At 35.3% G+C, this 20,155-nt stretch overlaps 1 protein-coding gene across 3 annotated transcripts; it reads left to right on the forward strand.

Annotated features, from left to right (window-relative positions):
• Window positions 1-5,219: 5,219 nt before the first annotated feature.
• Window positions 5,220-19,939, forward strand: LOC127427339 (uncharacterized). Of its 3 annotated transcripts, none has more exons than XM_051674895.1 (20): window positions 5,220-5,253; window positions 5,795-5,863; window positions 5,988-6,011; window positions 8,042-8,074; window positions 8,469-8,504; window positions 8,900-8,938; window positions 9,087-9,223; window positions 9,447-9,743; window positions 11,712-11,807; window positions 11,910-12,063; window positions 12,219-12,352; window positions 12,921-13,217; window positions 13,342-13,437; window positions 13,532-13,685; window positions 13,836-13,969; window positions 16,489-16,785; window positions 18,354-18,446; window positions 18,570-18,702; window positions 18,958-19,040; window positions 19,120-19,939. In XM_051674895.1, exons 2-20 carry the CDS (start codon window positions 5,800-5,802, stop codon window positions 19,198-19,200), a joined length of 2,382 nt encoding a protein of 793 aa, XP_051530855.1. In that variant the 5' UTR covers window positions 5,220-5,253; window positions 5,795-5,799; the 3' UTR covers window positions 19,201-19,939. The 3 variants fall into 3 exon arrangements, with proteins under 3 accessions (XP_051530855.1, XP_051530857.1, XP_051530856.1); XM_051674897.1 differs by having other exon boundaries at window positions 8,472-8,504; XM_051674896.1 differs by lacking the exon at window positions 5,220-5,253 and having other exon boundaries at window positions 5,743-5,863.
• Window positions 19,940-20,155: the final 216 nt, after the last annotated feature.

Consider the following 20,155-nt stretch of genomic DNA (forward strand, 5'->3'; position numbering starts at 1 on the left):
TTTTGGATCTTAGTGCTACCTTTGACTTGATAGATCACGGCATTCTCTTGAATAGGCTGGAGAATTATGTTGGTATTAGTGGACTTGCATTAGCGTGGTTTAGATCCTGTTTATCAGACCGCTACCACTTTGTATGTGTAAACGAGGAAATGTCAAATCAAACAAAAGTTAAGTATGGACTGCCACAGGGATCAGCTTTAGGACCTCTGCTTTTCTCCTTATACATGCTTCCCCTGGGAGATATTATCAGGAATAATGAAATAAGTTTCCACTGTTATGCCGACGATACCCAACTTTATATTTCTTCTAAACCCAATGAAAATTCTTCAAATTAGCAGAGTTTATCAGTGAAATCAAAGATTGTATGGCCAGAAATGTCCTTCTACTCAATTCTGACAAAACAGAGATACTAATGATTGGTCCAAAAACCTCTAAAAATAAGGTGCTAAAATATAATTTGACTCTCGATGGATGTACTGTTACATCGTCTTCTTCAGCAAAGAACTTAGGTGTTATATTTGATACCAATCTGTCCTTTGAAAATCACATTTCCAGTGTTTGTAGAACAGCATTCATACACCTGATAAATATTGCTAAATTCCGACACATTATGACACGATCTCGGTTGCTGATGCCGAAAAATTAATTCATGCATTCATGACCTCAAGACTAGATTATTGTAATGCATTACTGGGAAGATGTCCAGCAAGTTCAATAAATAAACTTCAGTTGGTTCAAAATGCAGCTGCCAGTGTGCTGACTAGCACTAAAAAATATGATCATATTAGCCCAATTTTATCGTTGTTACATTGGCTACCTGTTAAATTTCGTATTAATTTTAAAATTCTTTTAACTACATACAAAGCTATGAATGGTCTAGCTCCACAGTACTTAAGTGACCTTCTGACATGCTATATTCCATCACGTTCATTATGATCACAAAATTCTGGCTTGTTAATAATTCCAAGAATATCAAAATCCACAAAAGGAGGTAGATCCTTTTCCTACTTGGCTCTTATACTATGGAATAGTCTTCCTAACACTGTTCGGGATGCAGACACACTCACTCAGTTTAAGTCTAGAGTAAAGACTCATCTATTTAGCCAGGCATACACCTAATTTGTCCTTCAACTCACAATTAGGCTGTTTAGTTAGGTCTGCCGGAAACAGAAACATCCATCATGATCTATAAATCTGCATAAAATTGAATGGCATCTACGCTAATATCATTATATTTGTTTCCATGTTTCAACTTCTGGATTCATATCCCGAGGTTACCAGAGCCTGCCAAATCCAACTCCGTTCCTGCTTGGTGTCAGACTCCACTGTTACGTGTCGCTGAGAGATGACGATACAGCCGGTGCTAGACAGACAGTTTTTTGACTTCCGAGGATAAACTGATGCCAACTCCAACTGTAAGACATGGGATACTTCATATGCCACTGCCTGAACCTTAGATTTAGGATGAACCTCACCGAAATGACCTGCAGGTTGAACTGTGATGCACCTCATCATTTATCTCTGCCTGCATCACCTTTGTCCATTGATGGACTACACTCTTGAAATGGAATACATAGACTATCATTTAACTGCCAACAAAAGCCTTCATCAGCCAACTAACAAAGGACAATGCATCTATGTAAACTTCTGCAGTTAATCCAGGCTGGACTTCAAAGACATTAGTCATTAATCTTACAGTTCATATAAAAATCATATATTTTTATTTTTAAAACACTGGACCTTAATGCTAACTTAATTGACAAATCTAAAACCATGATTTGCACTTCACATAAATAATTAATATTGGCATTATATTCATGCTAGTTTTGGGATCCTTGCCACAGTGGCCTTCAGCTTGCTCACAGGGGTTCTAAACACAATTATTATTTAATTATTTAATATCTATACACATTTTACAATCATATTTAGTCAAACTACACAATGATCACTGTGAGACATTATAGATATTACGGTTTTCTTTTTTTTTTTTCTTCTTTTTTTTTTAATGTGATGCATGATTTCCTGTAAAGCTGCTTTGAAATGATGTGTGATGTGAAAAGTGCTATACAAATAATAATGACTTGACTTGATCCTGCTGTTTTTTTAGGGTTAAGTTTTATCCAATTTTGCACCTGAAACTCCTTTACAGGTTGCAATGAGTAATTGAAAGCAAAAGAAATCAAACTTTTGTTGACTACACCCTTTTATGCCTTTAGATCCACGAACTGATGTTGCTGAGGATTGCATAGAAACAGTGTTTTCAAATAAATTACTTGATTTCATGAAATCCCTGTTAAAAAGACCTACAAACATTTATTTGTCTGTAACAACTGCATCCTCATATTTAAGTGTTGAGGGTGCCTGCAAGGCTGTGACAAAGAGGACTAATTTTCTGGCTCCCTAACAGTGATCCAGAATGTTCTTTGATTAGATGAACAAGAAGAAAATTGCTTCTTAAAATACTCTGATTTAGCCTTGCTAATGGCTTGGGTACATTTATTTCTATGCTGTCTAAATGACAACCAGTCTGTTTCAGATTTTGAATGACAAGCTTTTCACCAAAGAGAATTTTTATAATGAAGTAAATTTACCCCATTTATCCATGTCTGAGTTAAGAATCTAAATTTTTACCTTTGTTTAAGTTTGCGTTGGGTAACTGGCTTCATTCTCTTACATGTGTAATGAAGTAATCAGTTAAATGCATTACATAGTACAGTACGTAGTGTGAATATTTTCACATTGATTATAAGCTGAAGTTGATGAGCTTTACAGCTTCTGAATAACTTCAGTTTCAGTTTAAAAAAAATCCACTTTTAGTGACTCTATATGACAATATGAGAACGAAAAAGTTTTTTTTTTCTCTCTGATTACAGCAAAAGGACACCCGACATGTTGGCTTTATCTCTGGCTAACACCAGTCCTGTTACTGAATGAGTTTGTATTTTCCATTTGTTTGAATAGCACTCTTAATATGGCAATGACAATAACAAACTAATCTTTTTGGATGTGATTTAGAATTTAATCATCTTTATTTCTTTAACAGGCAGGATAACAAAGGGACATTCAGGTAATTATAGACCTTTAAGTTAGAACCAGTTCAGCCTCTCTGACAATGCAACACAATTTAAAAGTAGTCTAAATATGTGTAAAATGAAAGTGAAATTCCACAATCATCCTGAGATTAAATATAAATCTGTACTTCATCTACAGCCCCATTTGCTAAGAACAATCTTACGCATGTCAAATACATGAATAAATACATGTATATGAACACGTTTACCCACTCATTGTGCCTTCATAAACTGAATAGTATCTGTTATAACACCTGCTGCTGTTTGTCTGTAACAATCACTGAAACATTTAAATACAGGCATTTTATTAAGTGGCTAAAATGTGATTTTTTCAATACATTCATAACATCTAGTGTCACTGTTCAATTTCCCTCTGCTTCTCTATTCATTTATCTGAGTTAGTACTGACATTGGGAAATAACGCAAACATATCCTTATGCTATAATTGAGTGCATCAGTAACATTTATAGTATAGGCCAATACCTTACCTTGTCAGTTTTCACCGCATCCTTGTACTACATAAAGAGTCTCCAAGCATTTATGATCAAATTATTATGTTTCATTACAACACATTACACAGGGCATAATACCAGTTCAATTTAATGTACAGACAAATAGAAAATCCTATACATAGTTACCTTTACATATTTGTACACTGTGCATCTTAGCAAATATTCAGAAATAGGTTTCATTCAGAAACATTAACCCTTTCATAAAATCACAATTCTTACCTGCTCATCTGATAGAATTCAAAGGTTTCAGAATTCCGAGGTGAATCACAACATCACAAACTTTGCTTTGAGGCAAAAAATATTTGAAAATCGGACAAAAAGACAAACGTACAAGGCTGTTACCGTCTTTAACAATCCCTTTTTACAATCCCATGAAGCATTGCGAATTATGTAATTGAATACAAAACAGTGGGAATATATTAAACTGCTGATTTTAGGTTGTTGATTATATGTATAAAAACAATATATTTTATGTTTATTGCGAAATCTTCCGATACGTACTATAAGATAAGTAATTTAAGGTTAAAGGGAGACCGACTCGATTACGTCACTCATAGTGAGTCAGGGGAGTGGGCAGTCGCTCCGAGGCAAATTTTGAGGGCTTTTTTTGTTGCAGTTCTCTGATTGGTGAAGTGTTCTCTGCTGTGCCATGGGTAATGTAGTTGTTTTCCAGGAATTTTGCTATCAAACATGCTATTTAAACAATAAAGTTGAAATAACGCAGATGGATGGCTCAAAAGAAGCATACCATCGATAAACAACCACAGAGCTCAAGGTAGGTCTGTCTTGAAACATTTATAAGCTATCATTGAAAATCAATTTCCATGTCTATGAAAAAAATATAATGGGATTTTTACTTCCGGAACCAGGCTGTTGAGCTATATTCTACGTCAGTGCATTGGAAGCCAGTTGTTAGTGATGTTTAATATGCTACGTTATTTAAACCAGTATCTCATATGTGCCATAATTATTCATGAATTATATTTTTCAACTGCTGAGAAATATAGGCTAAGCTAAGTGCTACTTTTAGATTGATTTCATATTCTCTGATAAGTCATCAATGTCACTCTTTTCTTCTCTCTTTTTCTCACTCGCATTGAGTATTTTTATAATTACTCTTTCAACAGAAATTCCAGCTGAAATATTCAGTTAAACAAGAAGTGGCAATGCATCTGTCACAACAGTTCTGAGAAAGGAATCTTCGGTATGTGCAATTTTATCAATTTGGAATTTGTTGTATAAACATAGATCTTAAAACTACTATTACTTTGACACTGCAACATTGTGTGAAAATTCAAGAGCTCTAAAACTCTAGATTATAGGCTATTTGTGGTTTGACAAAATCTGAAACTAAATGAAAACATTTTCACTGCCTGAAATGACAATTAAACTAGCATAATGGGAAAAACTGAAACTAAATTAAAGTACATTTCCATGACACCAAAACTAACTAAAATACAAAACAGGGCATTTACATGTTGCCATTGATCATGGTATAAATATTGGGGGGGTTGTACTTGCTTGTTAGATATATGTTTTCTTCCTGAATGTGTTCTGCCCTTCACACATATCGCTGACGTGTTACAGTAATAATAGCGAAAGCTTCCTGCTTGGCAAATTTATCCACAGTACAGGTTGAAGAGTAAGCTGGCTGGGTGAATCTGTCTGAGGTAAGTTTAATATTTATATTTATAAATCTTTCATTTTAAGGATTCATTCCATAAGATAAAGGATATTAAATTTCACAATTTATCCTACTTTGTGTAAAGGACTGAACATACAGTAACAACGTTACATAATAAGAAATGTATATTTTTATATTTTACTATGGTTAAAAGTTCAAGAGACATCACTCAGGTAGCTTATTGCTTAAATAAAACAGCAGCAAGTGCAATACAAGACACCAGTGTTCAATATAAAACATGCAAATAATAATAATTATAATAATTATTAAAATTCTATAGTAACTTCCTAAATGAAATCTAAAGTTAAGAGCTGACAAGTTAAATGGAAATTCTTGCTATCTTAATAAAGGGGAAGATCGGCTTGTAGAATTACAATGCTTCTGTAATAAGACCACAGTAACCAAGTTCTGGGCTGTTTTCGGTTGCTAAGCAATGTAGCAGCTAGGAGTAATAATATACTGTAGATTGTGCTGTCAAGAAAAAAAGTAGAAAGAACTCCTTTCTTCTCTGACTTCATCTACTTTAGCAATCATGAGAAAACCTCCAGTTTCTAAACGTTTGCTGGTGTTCACAATAATTTCAGCCCTGTCACTGGGTAAGTTCTTGTTATATGAATATCATTATATAATACTGTGTCATTAAAATGGCAAAGATAGTGGAAAAATTAAATAAATATGGATGTGTTTCATAATGTAGTCATCTGTATTTTTCTTTAACAGCCAGGGCACAATCATCAACGACAGGTAAAGGCTTTTGAATCAGAATTATCTGTTTTTGAAAAGTTTTGAGGCATCTATGTGTCAGTTTAGGCCACTTCTACAAGTTAAAAAGTAGGACACAAAATGAACTTTTAGCAGACAAACACATTTTAAATAATAATAATAAAAAAAAAATCTTTCTTTTCATGTGAAAAAAATCAAATTTCTTAGGCCTCTGAATAATGTTCCCTCCTACTATCTTCTGCCACCGACTATAGCAAGTCACAGATCATGGTTCATGGCAGTGACATTAACTAAAAGCAATCTGCCATTTAAAAAAAAAAATTAAATAAAATCCTGTTTCAATGGGAAATACATCAACATAGGGGGAAAATGTCATTCGTCAAGGCTTTTAGAATCTCAGTTTTTCTTTTTTTTTTTAGCCCTCTGTTACATTTTAATGCTTAAGTAAACAAATTAATTACACTTTTTTTTTTCAATGGAATAGGCCTGATAATATATCAAAATATTATGCTTTATAATAATTCATCAAATTTGATACAATTATTTTTGTATTCATAATTATTTTCCAAAAATATGCTAAAGACAAAAATATAAATGGTGTGATAATTTGCTCAACACAGGAAAATTGATAAACTAAACAAAAAACAAACACTTCCCCTAGTTCTTGAGTACAGTTTTTGGCCACTCTACCAACCCTTGACCATGACCAGTAGCCTATGTTTTATCATACCTGGAAAAGTCAGGGAAAAAAAATAGAATGATAAAGAATGTTTTGTTTTATAGCATTATGGAATATATGCATTGAGCATTTCAAATATCAATAAACTACACTGTAAAAAATTAAATGTTGTGAAAACTCCAAATATCATGGCAACAGGCTGCAAGAGATTTATTACTTTTCTCAAAAACTGCCTTAATAATTGTCCTCAGTAACATTGTTTAGTAAATGTGAATTTGTTTGTTCACTAAATGCAAAAATTACTGTTGAGATAACTGTTCATTTCTTCTTCTGTCAACTATCAATTCACAAAACAAGAACTATCATTTTGTCACCATTTCAATTACTTTTATATAAAGTTAATTGCAATCTTTGCCTCTGAAGAGAGGTATGTCTTGCAAGGCAGGGCAGTATGTAAATTTTTTTTACATAGACACACAATAGAGCTCAAGCCCGTAACACACAAACCTCAATAATGGTGCTAATCAACTAACCTCATCAGTGGGGGCCTGGTAGCTCAGTAGTAAATAGACGCTGGCTACCACCCCTGGAGTTCGCTAGTTCGAATCCCAGGGCGTGCTGAGTGACTCCAGCCAGGTCTCCTAAGCAACTAAATTGGCCCGGTTGCAAGGGAGGGTAGAGTCACATGGGGTAACCTCCTCGTGGTCGCTATAATGTGGTTCATTCTCAGTGGGGCACGTGGTGAGTTGAGCGTGGATGCCGCGGTGGATGGCGTGAAGCCTCCATACGTGCTATTGCTCCGTGGCAACGCGCTCAAGAAGCCACGTGATAAGATGCACGAGTTGACGGTCTCAGACGCAGAGGCAGCTGGGATTCTTCCTCCGCCACCTGGATTGAGGCAAACCACTACGCGACCACGAGGACTTAAAAGCACATTGGGAATTGGGCATTCCAAACTGGGTGAAAAAGGGGAAACCCCCCCCCCCCCCCCCAAAAAAAATAAATACATAAATAAATAAATAACCTCATTAGTTAAAGTTAAAAGATGAGCTCTTAACAAATAAATAAATAATTTAAAAAAAACAACAGTAACACCAAAAATGAAGTCGAAAACAGCAAAAAAAAAAAAAAAAAAGAAAAAAAAATGTATATATTCATATGCATGCTGTGAACTCGCAAATCAGCAACATTGTTCAGTATGAAATTGTTAACGTGTTTTATTTAGATGCAAAGTCAATTTCTTTTCATTGTATCTGTGACTCAAAAACCCCCATCATGCAATCTCAACATTTCGCAGGTCAAATATCCTAAATCTATTCAACCAATGTTTTATGGGAGTGTTTTAGAATATGAAACTCTTTTTCTTTAACAGGCATTCCACAAACAACTACATATCCAACAACAGGTAACTGATTACAGACACTGGAACTAATTTAGCTTTTCTCACAACCTTAATGAATATTCTGAAGTGAACATTAATTTCATAATAATAAAGTGGGAAATGCAAGCATCTTTATCAAAGCCTGTAAATGTTAGTTTTCATTCTCTCATCAGCACCAGAGTTATTCTTTCTATTTAGATAGAATATTTACCTTTTCTTGATGAAAGTTACTTTTTTGTTGTCCTATCAAGTCATTTATGTTCTCTCGGCACACATGCAGAATGTTACAGAATGTTTAATTTTATAACATAATGCAATATCCACATTTCGCAGGTCAAATATCATAAATCTATTCAACCAATGTTTTATGTACTTTACAAGAGTGTTTTAGAAAATGAAACTCTCTCTTTTTCTTTAGCAGCAATTCCACAAACAACTACATATCCAACAACAGGTAACTGATTACAGACCCTGGAACTAATTTAGCTTTTCTTACAACCTAAATGAATAATCTGAAGTGAACATTAATTTCATAATAATAAAGTGGGAAATGCAAGCATCTTTATCAAAGCCTGTAAATGTTAGTTTTCATTCTCTCATCAGCACCAGAGTTATTCTTTCTATTTAGATAGAATATTTACCTTTTCTTGATGAAAGTTACTTTTCTGTTGTCCTATCAAGTCATTTATGTTCTCTCGGCGCACATGCAGAATATTACAGAATGTTTCGTTTTATAATATAATGCAATCTCCACATTAAGCAAGTCAAATATCATAAATCTATTCAACCAATGTTTTATGTACTTTACCTAAGGGCTTTGTAAGTAAAAGCTCTTATTTTATTTAACAGGCATTCCACAAACAACAACAACTGTACAGCCATGGGCAGGTAACTGATTAAAGACCATGGAACTACTTTTCTTTTCTCACAACCTAAATGAATAATCTGTAGTGAATAGTCATATCATGATAATAAGTTGAGAAATGCAAGCATCTAAATCAAAGCTTGCAAGTGTTTGTGTTCATTCTCTCACCAGCACCAGCGATATTCTATCCATTTGGCTCAACGGCAGGAGATACACAAATATCCGTCAATGGTGTATTTGATGACTTCTCTAATGTTGTCCTATCCAGTCCATTTAAGTTCTTTGGGCGCACATACAACCAGATATATGTGAGAAATCAGTTCCATTTTTAAAGTCTAAATCTGAATGACAAATGCTTTATAAAGAGAATGATGATAATCCTCTGTAATTTACAAGGCAGTACTGAATGTTCAGAATATCATTCTAAACATTCCAAACATAGCCATTCTTACCTGCTTTTGTTTGTTTTTCTTTTTTTCAAATGTATTCTGACATTTTTTTTTTGTTTTTTTTTTGTCCCCTTAATTACAGGTTAATAACAATGGACTCCTTACGTTCAACCAAGAATTACCAGAAGCTAACCCTTACCCCTTTCCCACCCATGGAAATGGAGATTTAATTGCTCCTCTATGGACAGAACTTGATGGCTATGGGCTTGGGGTTTTCTCATATAATCAGTACACAAATGGAAGTGTACTCACTCGGGCCACTCAGGATATAAACCAGTATTTCCCTGATCTGAGCTTCAGTGCTACTTGGGTCTTTGTTGCAACTTGGGACTTTGTTCAAACTTGGGACGCAAATACCTTTAAAGCTCATTCAGGCCCAGTACGTTTTTTTTCAGTCACTGTTTTGACTTCTAAGACTGAGTAAGAATATAGATGCAGCAAGCTCCTACAATATGAGTAAATCACTCGTATATATAACCAAATTCTGCGCTATGCGATTAAAAATGTGATTAGCTACTGGCTGGTAATTTCTCAGATTTAATTTACTAGTAATTGAGTAGTTTATTGGTGAAGAAGTTCAGCAACAAGATCCTTTCACTGCGTGCTAAGATTAAAAGTGTGGTTTGAATCGTTTCATTTACTGTGTGTCCAAAGACGAGATCCACGCAATCCATTTGTCATTGAAAAATGTCTCTTTTAATACCCTTTCTGTTCTTTACAATCAGTTGTCGATGAAAAACAACATAAATAGAAATATTTAATTCTAATAACACATAGCACGGATGCGGTAAAGATGCTGTCCTCCCTCATGTGTATGCACTCAACCAAAACACGGAGATGCTAACTGAACTCTTAAAGGTACATTACTGGTTATATATATACAGTAGATGCATATACACTACCGTTCAAAAGTTTGGGGTCACTTGTCTGAAATGTTTCTCATGATCTTAAAAATCTTTTGATCTGAAGGCGTATGCTTAAATGTTAGAAATTAGTTTTGTAGACAAAAATATAATTGTGCCAACATATTAATTAATTTAATTACAAAATTAAAATTGTATTTAAAAAAAAAAAAGTTTTTGAAATGGATGACTTGGACCGAATAATTAAGCAAAGCAGCCACTAAGTGCCCAGCATATAGATGGGAACTCCTTCAATACTGTTTAAAAAGCATCTCAGGGTGATACCTCAAGAAGTTGGTTGAGAAAATGTCAAGAGTACATTTCTGCAAAATCTAGGCAAAGGGTGAAGATGCTAAAATATAACACAGTTTTGATTTATTTTTAATTTTTTTTAGTCACAACATAATTCCCAAATTTCCATTTCTATTATTCCATAGTTGTGATGACTTTACTATTATTCTAAAATGTGATCAAAATAAAAAATAAATAATGAGTAAGTGACCCTAAACTTTGAACGGTAGTGTACATACTGTATATACAATTTAGTATATGCAATTTCAACAACATGATCACACGTGAAGTCGGCATGATTTTTCTGATAGTTTCGGTACCCTAGGATCGGCAACTGTGTGCCAATGCGCTGACATGCAGCATTCTTATCAGACATGTTTGCAGTGGTTTTAATGTGTTTACCTGGTGTAATTGGCAGCACATTGCGTCAGCTGTGTAGGAGACTAGGGTTCAAAGCCAGACAGTAACCATGTTTGAATAATCAATTGTGAGCATGATTTGGAGGTTTCACTTTTCCCTCTAACATTAATTTTTCACTCCACTAATGATTAAGGTAAGGTTTGGGTTGGGGAATAGAATCTATAAATATATGCTTTTCTCTTCATTGCATAACGTCCTGTAAAGCTGATAACAACTTGCTTCACTACTAACTTTTGGCGACCTCTCCTGGACATAAATGGAGCACACACGTGCCCATATGCCCTACAACACTTACCGCTTTGGCCACTGGGGGCAGTGTTTCGAAATTTCGGTCAACATATACCTACACTGACGAAAGAAAAGTCGGTTTAATCTTTCCGATTTCACTGTGAGTTCAGGCTGATTTCAAGTCATCAGATTTTCATAAAGCTAAAATATGACCAAAATGATGAAAAGCTAAAAATAATAATATCTTTTGTAAAATTTGCCTCATTTTTTCGTTATGTTGCTTAGAGCTAACTTCTCTCATTTGTATGCAAAATAAACATTATAACTGAAATATACTGTACAAGTATGTATTGTAATCGAAGTTGAGAACTTGTCAATCTGAATCAAACTGGGAAATCTGTATCAATACCAGCCTGCTGACTTCAGCCATAAGGTCAAATACTATGTAGAGTCAAATGTGATATTCTCAGAACTGCTATGACAATCAATGTTTCTAATCTTTTCAGGCAATCACTGTTCAAACGGTTTTAATTTCAGACAGTGCATTTTCCTTTATTCTGCTGAATTATGGTGACTGTGGTGTGACAAATTTTCCAGTGGAGGTAAAAGAAATGCATTTTTTGCATCATAGGAACAAAATATTAATTTTCTATACTCTATAGCATCTCTATATGTGCCTCATTTAATTTTAATTGTTTAAATAGGCTGGCTATTGCACAATAAACTCCACAGACTACTTTGTAATTCCTGGGTCAACCGATGGCAACTCCCTCCCAAATCTCAAGGACTCCACCAATGTAAATGTTCCAGGCCGTTGGGCCTTCAGGGTGGACAGTACAACAGGAAGACAATGGACAGGTAGCTGATTACAGACACTGAACCAGTTTTGCTATTCCTAAACCCTAAATAAATAATCTGAAGTGAACATTCATATCATGAATAATAATAAATAAGTGAGAAATGCAAGCATCTTTATCAATGCTTGCTAATGTTTGCGTTTGCTCTTTCACCAGCTCCAGAGACATTCTATCCATTTGGCTCAACGGCAGGAGATTTAGAATATTTTGTTGTTGGTGATGAAAGCTCCTACAATGTTGGCCTATCCAGTCCATTTAAGTTCTTTGGGCACACATACTATCAGCTTTATGTGAGAATTCAGTTTATTCATTACTTATGATAAGTAACTGTGATTTACAAGCCAATTTGCTCAGAATATCATCATACTATTCTTACTATTACTGCAGTATCTAGTATGTACTGTGTACTGTGGACAGTATGCACATTTTATGCACTCTTGGAATACCTGGATGACCAACTACATTTTCAAAAAATGTGCATTAGGCAGCAGAGCACACTGTGTAGAAAACTACATCCTGCAATGCAATGTGCTTGAATTTACCGTCTATTTCCAGTGTGATGAATGAATAACTATAACATTTTTTGACTCTGTTATATCAGACTCCCAAATATTAAGATATTTTTACAAACACAAGTTTTTATTTCTAATATAATAACTGGATGCCAGTCGCTAAATTAAACATGCATCATGTTAAGGTCATATGACAACAATGTTTCCTACTCACTATTGAAAAATGTCAATATACAATATATATGTATGAGATGTATTCAGTAAACAGTAAGCTAGTTTTCCATTCTAAACAAAGCCATTATTTGCTGTTTGTCTGGCGCATTTTGGATGTTTTTTCTTATTACAGGTTAATAATAATGGACTCCTCACGTTCAGCCAACCTATTACAGAAGCTAACCCTTTCCGCATCCCGGCCAATAGCGGTCTAGATTTCATTGCTCCTCTTTGGACTGAATTTGATGACTATGGGATTGGTGTGTTATCATATCAACAATACACAAGTGGAAGTGTACTCACTCACGCCACTCAGGATGTAAACCAGTATTTCCCTGATCTGGCTTTTAATGCTACTTGGGTCTTTGTTGCAACTTGGGACTTTGTTGCAACTTGGGATGTGAATTCTTTTCGTAATCACTCAGGCTCAGTAAGTCAGTTTTTATGTATCCTGAATTAAACAGTTCTGACTTAGGCATAAAGTTAAAAACTGTGTATGTACTGTATGTATGATATTTTCAGAACTGCTATGACAATGTTTCTACTCTTTTCAGGCAATCACAGTTCAAGGGGTTTTAATTTCAGATGGTGAATTTTCCTTTATTCTGATGAATTATGGTGACTGTAGTACAATAGGTTTTCAAGTGGAGGTGAACGAAAAATATCTTCTGTGTAATAGAAACAAAATATTCATATTATATACTCTGTTCCATCTCAATAATTTTATTTTAATGGTTTTAATAGGCTGGCTATGACACAGCAAACTCCACAGACTACTTTGTAATTCCTGAGTCAACAAATGGCAACTCCATCCCGAATCTCATGTACTTGAGTAATGTAAATGTTTCAGGCCGTTGGGCCTTCAAAGTGGACAGTGAAATAGCACGGTCATGGACAGGTAGCTGATTATAGACACTGGAACCAGTTTTATTTTTCTCACATAATCTGAATAATCTGATGTGAACATTCATATCATAAATAATAATAAGTGGGAAATGAAAGTGTCTTTAACAAAACTTGAAATTGTTTGTGTTCACTCCTTCACCAGCACCAGAGATATTCTATCCATTTGGCTCTACGGCAGGAGATACAACATATGTTATTGCTGGTGACGAAAGCTCCTACTATGTCAGTCTATCCAGTCCATTTCTGTTCTTTGGGCGCACATACAACCAGCTATATGTGAGAATTCATTTTAATTTTTAAAGTCTAAGTCTGATTTTAAAGTCTAAGTCTGCTTAACTACCATAGTATGATGCCTCGTTGGAGAAATTAGTTAGTCACGACTGTTTCCCAAAACCTTAGTAACTATGTTGCACATCCATCATTTGAACCACGTTGGTTCAACAATATACAGGTGCATCTCAATAAATTAGAATGTCGTGGAAAAGTTCATTTATTTCAGTAATTCAACTCAAATTGTGAAACTCGTGTATTAAATTCAGTGCACACAGACTGAAGTAGTTTAAGTCTTTGGTTCTTTTGATTGTGATGATTTTGGCTCACATTTAACAAAAACCCACCAATTCACTATCTCAAAAAATTAGAATACATCATAAGACCAATGAAAAAAACATTTTTAGTGAATTGTTGGCCTTCTGGAAAGTGTGTTCATTTACTGTATATGTACTCAATACTTGGTAGGGGCTCCTTTTGCTTTAATTACTGCCTCAATTTGGCGTGGCATGGAGGTGATCAGTTTGTGGCACTGCCGAGGTGGTATGGAAGCCCAGGTTTCTTTGACAGTGGCCTTCAGCTCATCTGCATTTTTTAGTCTCTTGTTTCTCATTTTCCTCTTGACAATACCCCATAGATTCTCTATGGGGTTCAGGTCTGGTGAGTTTGCTGGCCAGTCAAGCACACCAACACCATGGTCATTTAACCAACTTTTGGTGCTTTTGGCAGTGTGGGCAGGTGCCAAATCCTGCTGGAAAATGAAATCAGCATCTTTAAAAAGCTGGTCAGCAGAAGGAAGCATGAAGTGTTCCAAAATTTCTTGGTAAACGGGTGCAGTGACTTTGGTTTTCAAAAAACACAATGGACCAACACCAGCAGATGACATTGCACCCCAAATCATCACAGACTGTGGAAACTTAACACTGGACTTCAAGCAACTTGGGCTATGAGCTTCTCCACCCTTCCTCCAGACTCTAGGACCTTAGTTTCCAAATGAAATACAATACTTGCTCTCATCTGAAAAGAGGACTTTGGACCACTGGGCAACAGTCCAGTTCTTCTTCTCCTTAGCCCAGGTAAGACGCCTCTGACGTTGTCTGTGGTTCAGGAGTGGCTTAACAAGAGGAATACAACAACTGTAGCCAAATTCCTTGACATGTCTGTGTGTGGTGGCTCTTGATGCCTTGACCCCAGCCTCAGTCCATTCCTTGTGAAGTTCACCCAAATTCTTGAATCGATTTTGCTTGACAATCATAAGGCTGCGGTTCTCTTGGTTGGTTGTGCATCTTTTTCTTCCACACTTTTTCCTTCCACTCAACTTTCTGTTAACATGCTTGGATACAGCACTCTGTGAACAGCCAGCTTCTTTGGCAATGAATGTTTGTGGCTTACCCTCCTTGTGAAGGGTGTCAATGATTGTCTTCTGGACAACTGTCAGATCAGCAGTCTTCCCCATGATTGTGTAGCCTAGTGAACCAAACTGAGAGACCATTTTGAAGGCTCAGGAAACCTTTGCAGGTGTTTTGAGTTGATTAGCTGATTGGCATGCCACCATATTCTAATTTTATGGTGGGTTTTTGTTAAATGTGAGCCAAAATCATCACAATTAAAAGAACCAAAGACTTAAACTACTTCAGTCTGTGTGCACTGAATTTATTTAATACACTAGTTTCACAATTTGAGTTGAATTACTGAAATAAATGAACTTTTCCACGACATTCTGATTTATTGAGATGCACCTGTATACCGTAGCTGTCACTGATGACTTGACGCAGGGGGTGGAGTAATAACTTCTGCGCAGATCGAACATTTACATGGACACCGGAAAGCTGTTTATTGCGAGAAAGCTGCTTCAGACATGAAAGAGATGTCTGCGTTTGTATGCACTGTGTAATTGGTGTTCTCTTTACCCCCATTTACATGCACTTGGATAAGTTTTCCCTATTAAGTCATTCTGCTGGGTTCCGCTGGCACATTTGAGCACATACAGACATGCACACTTTTCAAACACCTAAAATACAACGCTTATGCATTTTATGGCCACATAAGTCTTGTTCTCTGACAGAAATCTAGGTGTGTTAAATTGCTTTCTGTTAATCCCTAAATTGGCATGCGGAAAATGGCCACGCTTGCACCTCGCTTCATTTGCCATATGTGCAGTATGCAACAGACCAAACTGCATAGAATTCTGCATCCCGCAATGCAATGCTAGACATGGCTGTATGTTTCCAATGTGAAGAATGAATCACTATATTTCAACTGTGACATTAATTTTTTTTTCTTTTACTCTTATCAGTCTCCCAGAAGTTAAGATATTTTAACAGACACAAACATTTTTATTCCAAATTGATATCTGGATGCTATTTGCTGAATTAAACATGCAACATGATGAGGTCATATGACAATAATGTAGCATACTACTGTTTGAAACTTTTATCATTGCATTGCTCACTATTTTGTCCAGTATATACTCGGCAGTTTTCAAGTTTGTCTGGTGCATTTTTGACTGTATTCTTTTATTACAGGTTAATAATAATGGACTCCTTACGTTCAGCCAATCTATACCAGAAGCTGACCCTTTCCCCTTCCCTGCCTATAGCGGTCAAGATTTAATTGCTCCTCTCTGGACGGATCTTGATGACTACGGGATTGGTATGATCTCTTTTCAGCAATACACGACCGGAAGTGTGCTCACTCGTGCCTCTCAGGATATAAACCAGTATTTCCATGACCTGAGTTTCACTGCTACTTGGGTCTTTGTTGCAACTTGGGATTTTGTTGAAACTTGGGATGTGAATACTTTTCGTGATCACTCAGTCCAAGTAAGTTCGTTTTTTTATGTCGCATGGACTAAATGATTTTGACTTCAGGCTTAAAGAAAGATTCTGAGTTCAATACAAGTCAAGCTCAACAGACAGCATTTCTGGTATCATTTTGATTACCACAATAGATACTTTTGATTGGTCCCTCCTTTTCTTTAAATCAAAAATCGAGGTTACATTGAGGCACCCAGAATGGGACCAACTTTTGGAGGGTTTAAATGCAGAAATGTGAAGCCTATAATGTATAAAAGCACTTATATCAATTATTTTGTTAACATTTATTTAAAATTGTAAGAGTGTGTTATTTGTAGTGATAGACCAATATAAGGGCTAGACCAATTAATCGGCCGATATTTGGCCATTTTGCAATTATCGACATCGTGTTTGCACAGCCGAATGTTAAATTTCCTTTTGCGTCAGTTCCAAAATGTACCAATAGATTTGTCAATGGATAGTAAACAATTTCTGATTTCAAGTTTGCTTTTTTGAATTTGAGTAAATATTTTTTTAAAAATGAGTTTCTTTCACTTTAGGAATTTTCTGTACTTCTGATTTGCTGTTGTCAAATTGCATTATGGATCAGTTATTATATCAGCCATTGGCCAGTCTGCTCTCTAGATATCAGGATAGGCCATTGAAAAACACGTAACATCCGACCTCTAATTATTAGAGCTGCAAAGTTGTTTAAATCATTGTTTTTACTGTAATCGCAGGGTTTACGGCATTGTGTTGCCATAGCAGTGAAGTTGTAAAATTGGCTATAACTTTACACAGAAAAAGTTAATGAGTGATTTTGTCACACTAAAATCATGTTAACATGCAGATCGTTTATGTCTTGTGGCTATACTTTTGAAACAGTGAGTATTTTATCATTTAGGGATTGGCCACATTCACTTCCATTGTAAGTGCCTCACTGTAACCCAGATTTTTGCTTTTCTTTAAGAAAATATGTGAAAGGTTGAAATTTTTTTTTTTTTATTCAAATAAAAAAATGTTATGTCTCTTGAACTACATAGTTTTGACCTAAGGCATAAGGTCAAATATTCAGTCTGATCACGCTTTGAATTTGGCAAAAAGTGGTTGAAAGTTCAGCTGCTGAAATTGGTCTGTGCAATATTTTAATCACTGCCCCTAGTGACCGAAGCTGGAAGTGTTGTTGAGGTGAAACGTCCACAAGGTGGTGGCAAAAGCAAGTTATGTTTTAGTTTTAAATGATGTAATATAGTTATCAGGAATGAAATTTTGTTTAACCCTTCTCCCTAACTGAAACCCACCCCTAAACCTAACCATTTGTGGAGTAAAAATAGAATTTTAGTGGGTAAAATGCAACCTCCGAATCACTCTCACATTGTTTATGTGAACTTGATTACTTCCTGGTTTCCACGGGACTAGAACAAGTGTATTGGAACATTTGATTCTTCTGATGGGTGATGGCGCTTGTCAGTAATTCAGGGTGGATTTCAGGACACATTCGGAAGCAGCATGCTGGTTTTCTGTGTGACCATGTTTGAAGTAAAACTTTACATTTTTAGAACTCCTATGACAATCAGTGTTTCTAAACTTTTCAGGCAATCACTGTTCAAGCGGTCTTAATTTCAAATGGTGAATTTTCCTTTATTCTGATGAATTATGGTGACTGTGAAGTGATCTATCCAGTGGAGGTAAAAGAAACACATCTTCTGTATCATAGAAATAACATATTCATATTCTATACTCACATATATATATATATATATATATAGCACCTCTTTATGTGTATCATTTTATACTAATGATTGAAATAGGCTGGCTATGACACAGTAAGCTCCACAAACTACTTTGTTATTCCTGGGTCAACCGATAACAACTTCCTCCCAGATCTCAAGAACTCCACAAATATAAATGTTCCAGGTCGTTGGGCCTTTTGTGTCTCAAAAGGTAAGAGTTACATAAGGAAGGAGTACTGTATGTTTTATTATAGGTTTGTTTATCATATTTTTGTGTGATGGCAATTAACAGAAAATGCAACGCAACGTTACGACAATCCCCACCTTAAACTAATCAAATATAAAATATCCATATAGCCTCTTCGATAATTCTGTATATGCATACACACATAAAATGCAAATAGCTAATAGTATAATTCAACATACTTTATGCCATGTTTAATGTGATGTGTCTGTATTCCATCAGATGATGTCATTGGACTTCAAATGAGGCTTACGTCATTTTCAGACCTAACAGACAATGAAAACATTCTGATTTTTTTGGAGAACGTAAGTCACACCATAACTGTCTTTGCTAAAAACAGCACTGTTCAGGAAATGTTGATCTGTTTGTCCATTTTTGTTTCAGCTAAAACAAGAGCTGAGCAGTCGTGGAGTGTCAAGCAACATAAAGCTGACCACCAGAAAAGTAGAAAAGACAAAGCCATAATGCCAGTTTTACACAGAGGGGAAAACCTTTTTTTTTTTTTATATATCAGAGACCGGTCCATTAAGTCTCTGACACCAAAATTTCTTACAAATGTAGATGAAAAACCAGATAAGAGACAGGAATGTTGTTCCTCAGGTATAGGAACTTGCATATGTGCTCGCCTTTGATTTACTTTCTGTCTCTCATACACAGATAACACACACACATAGTCACACAAAAGCACAAATGAGTACAACTATTGAATTGATATACAAAAATCAAGCCTCAATGTGTAATTGTATTACATTCAATACATAATCATTACATTATTCCATTTTCATTTCGATCAGTTTGTATAGTAAAATTTAAGATTGAAAATGCTTCATGAAAAGAAAAGCACTCTTAACCATGTGCTGATTTGGTACTTCATCTTTTTATCTTCAACATATATCTTGATTTAGCTCAAATAATCACATTCAATCGTTGTCTTTTCATTGCCAGTCCCTGCTTATATAACCAATTGCAGGGGTTTAACCTAAATAAACAGATCTATATAATGTGAAAAGTGAAATTGTATACTGTATATTCTTTTAATTAAAGCCAATATCCTATCCATGTTAAAACAATATATTGCAAGTTCACTCAACTGTAAATTACTCCTTATTTCTTTTACCTTCCTTGAACATTTTAAACAGTGAGAATTACTGATTGCAATAAGACGTTTCTAGAGCTACAGAATAACTTGTATCGAATGTTCTATTCTGTTATGCTTATGTAATGTGATTAACCTTCCAGTCACTTTGTGGTTTAACCTAATTAAATTACTCTACCACTTTTCCATGCAAAACAAAGACTAGCACGTTCACACGACTGTAAATGTCTTGCAATGCTTTTTACATAACAGTTTCAATGTTGAGAACATACGCTTGTAGAATGCAAAACAGACTTCACAAATAGTTTTAAAAAAATCTGTGTA

This window comes from Myxocyprinus asiaticus, chromosome 36, assembly GCF_019703515.2.
Source record: "Myxocyprinus asiaticus isolate MX2 ecotype Aquarium Trade chromosome 36, UBuf_Myxa_2, whole genome shotgun sequence".
Classification (NCBI taxonomy): Eukaryota; Metazoa; Chordata; class Actinopteri; order Cypriniformes; family Catostomidae; genus Myxocyprinus; species Myxocyprinus asiaticus.

Bases quoted from the DNA above. Each gene is read 5' to 3' on its own strand.
- LOC127427339 (XM_051674895.1), top strand. From the start codon at position 5,800: ATGAGAAAACCTCCAGTTTCTAAACGTTTGCTGGTGTTCACAATAATT. The intron at 12,064-12,218 runs GTAGCTGATTAC...CTCTTTCACCAG, and splicing joins AACAGGAAGACAATGGACAG to CTCCAGAGACATTCTATCCA. The intron at 19,041-19,119 runs GTAAGTCACACC...TTTTTGTTTCAG, and splicing joins TTCTGATTTTTTTGGAGAAC to CTAAAACAAGAGCTGAGCAG.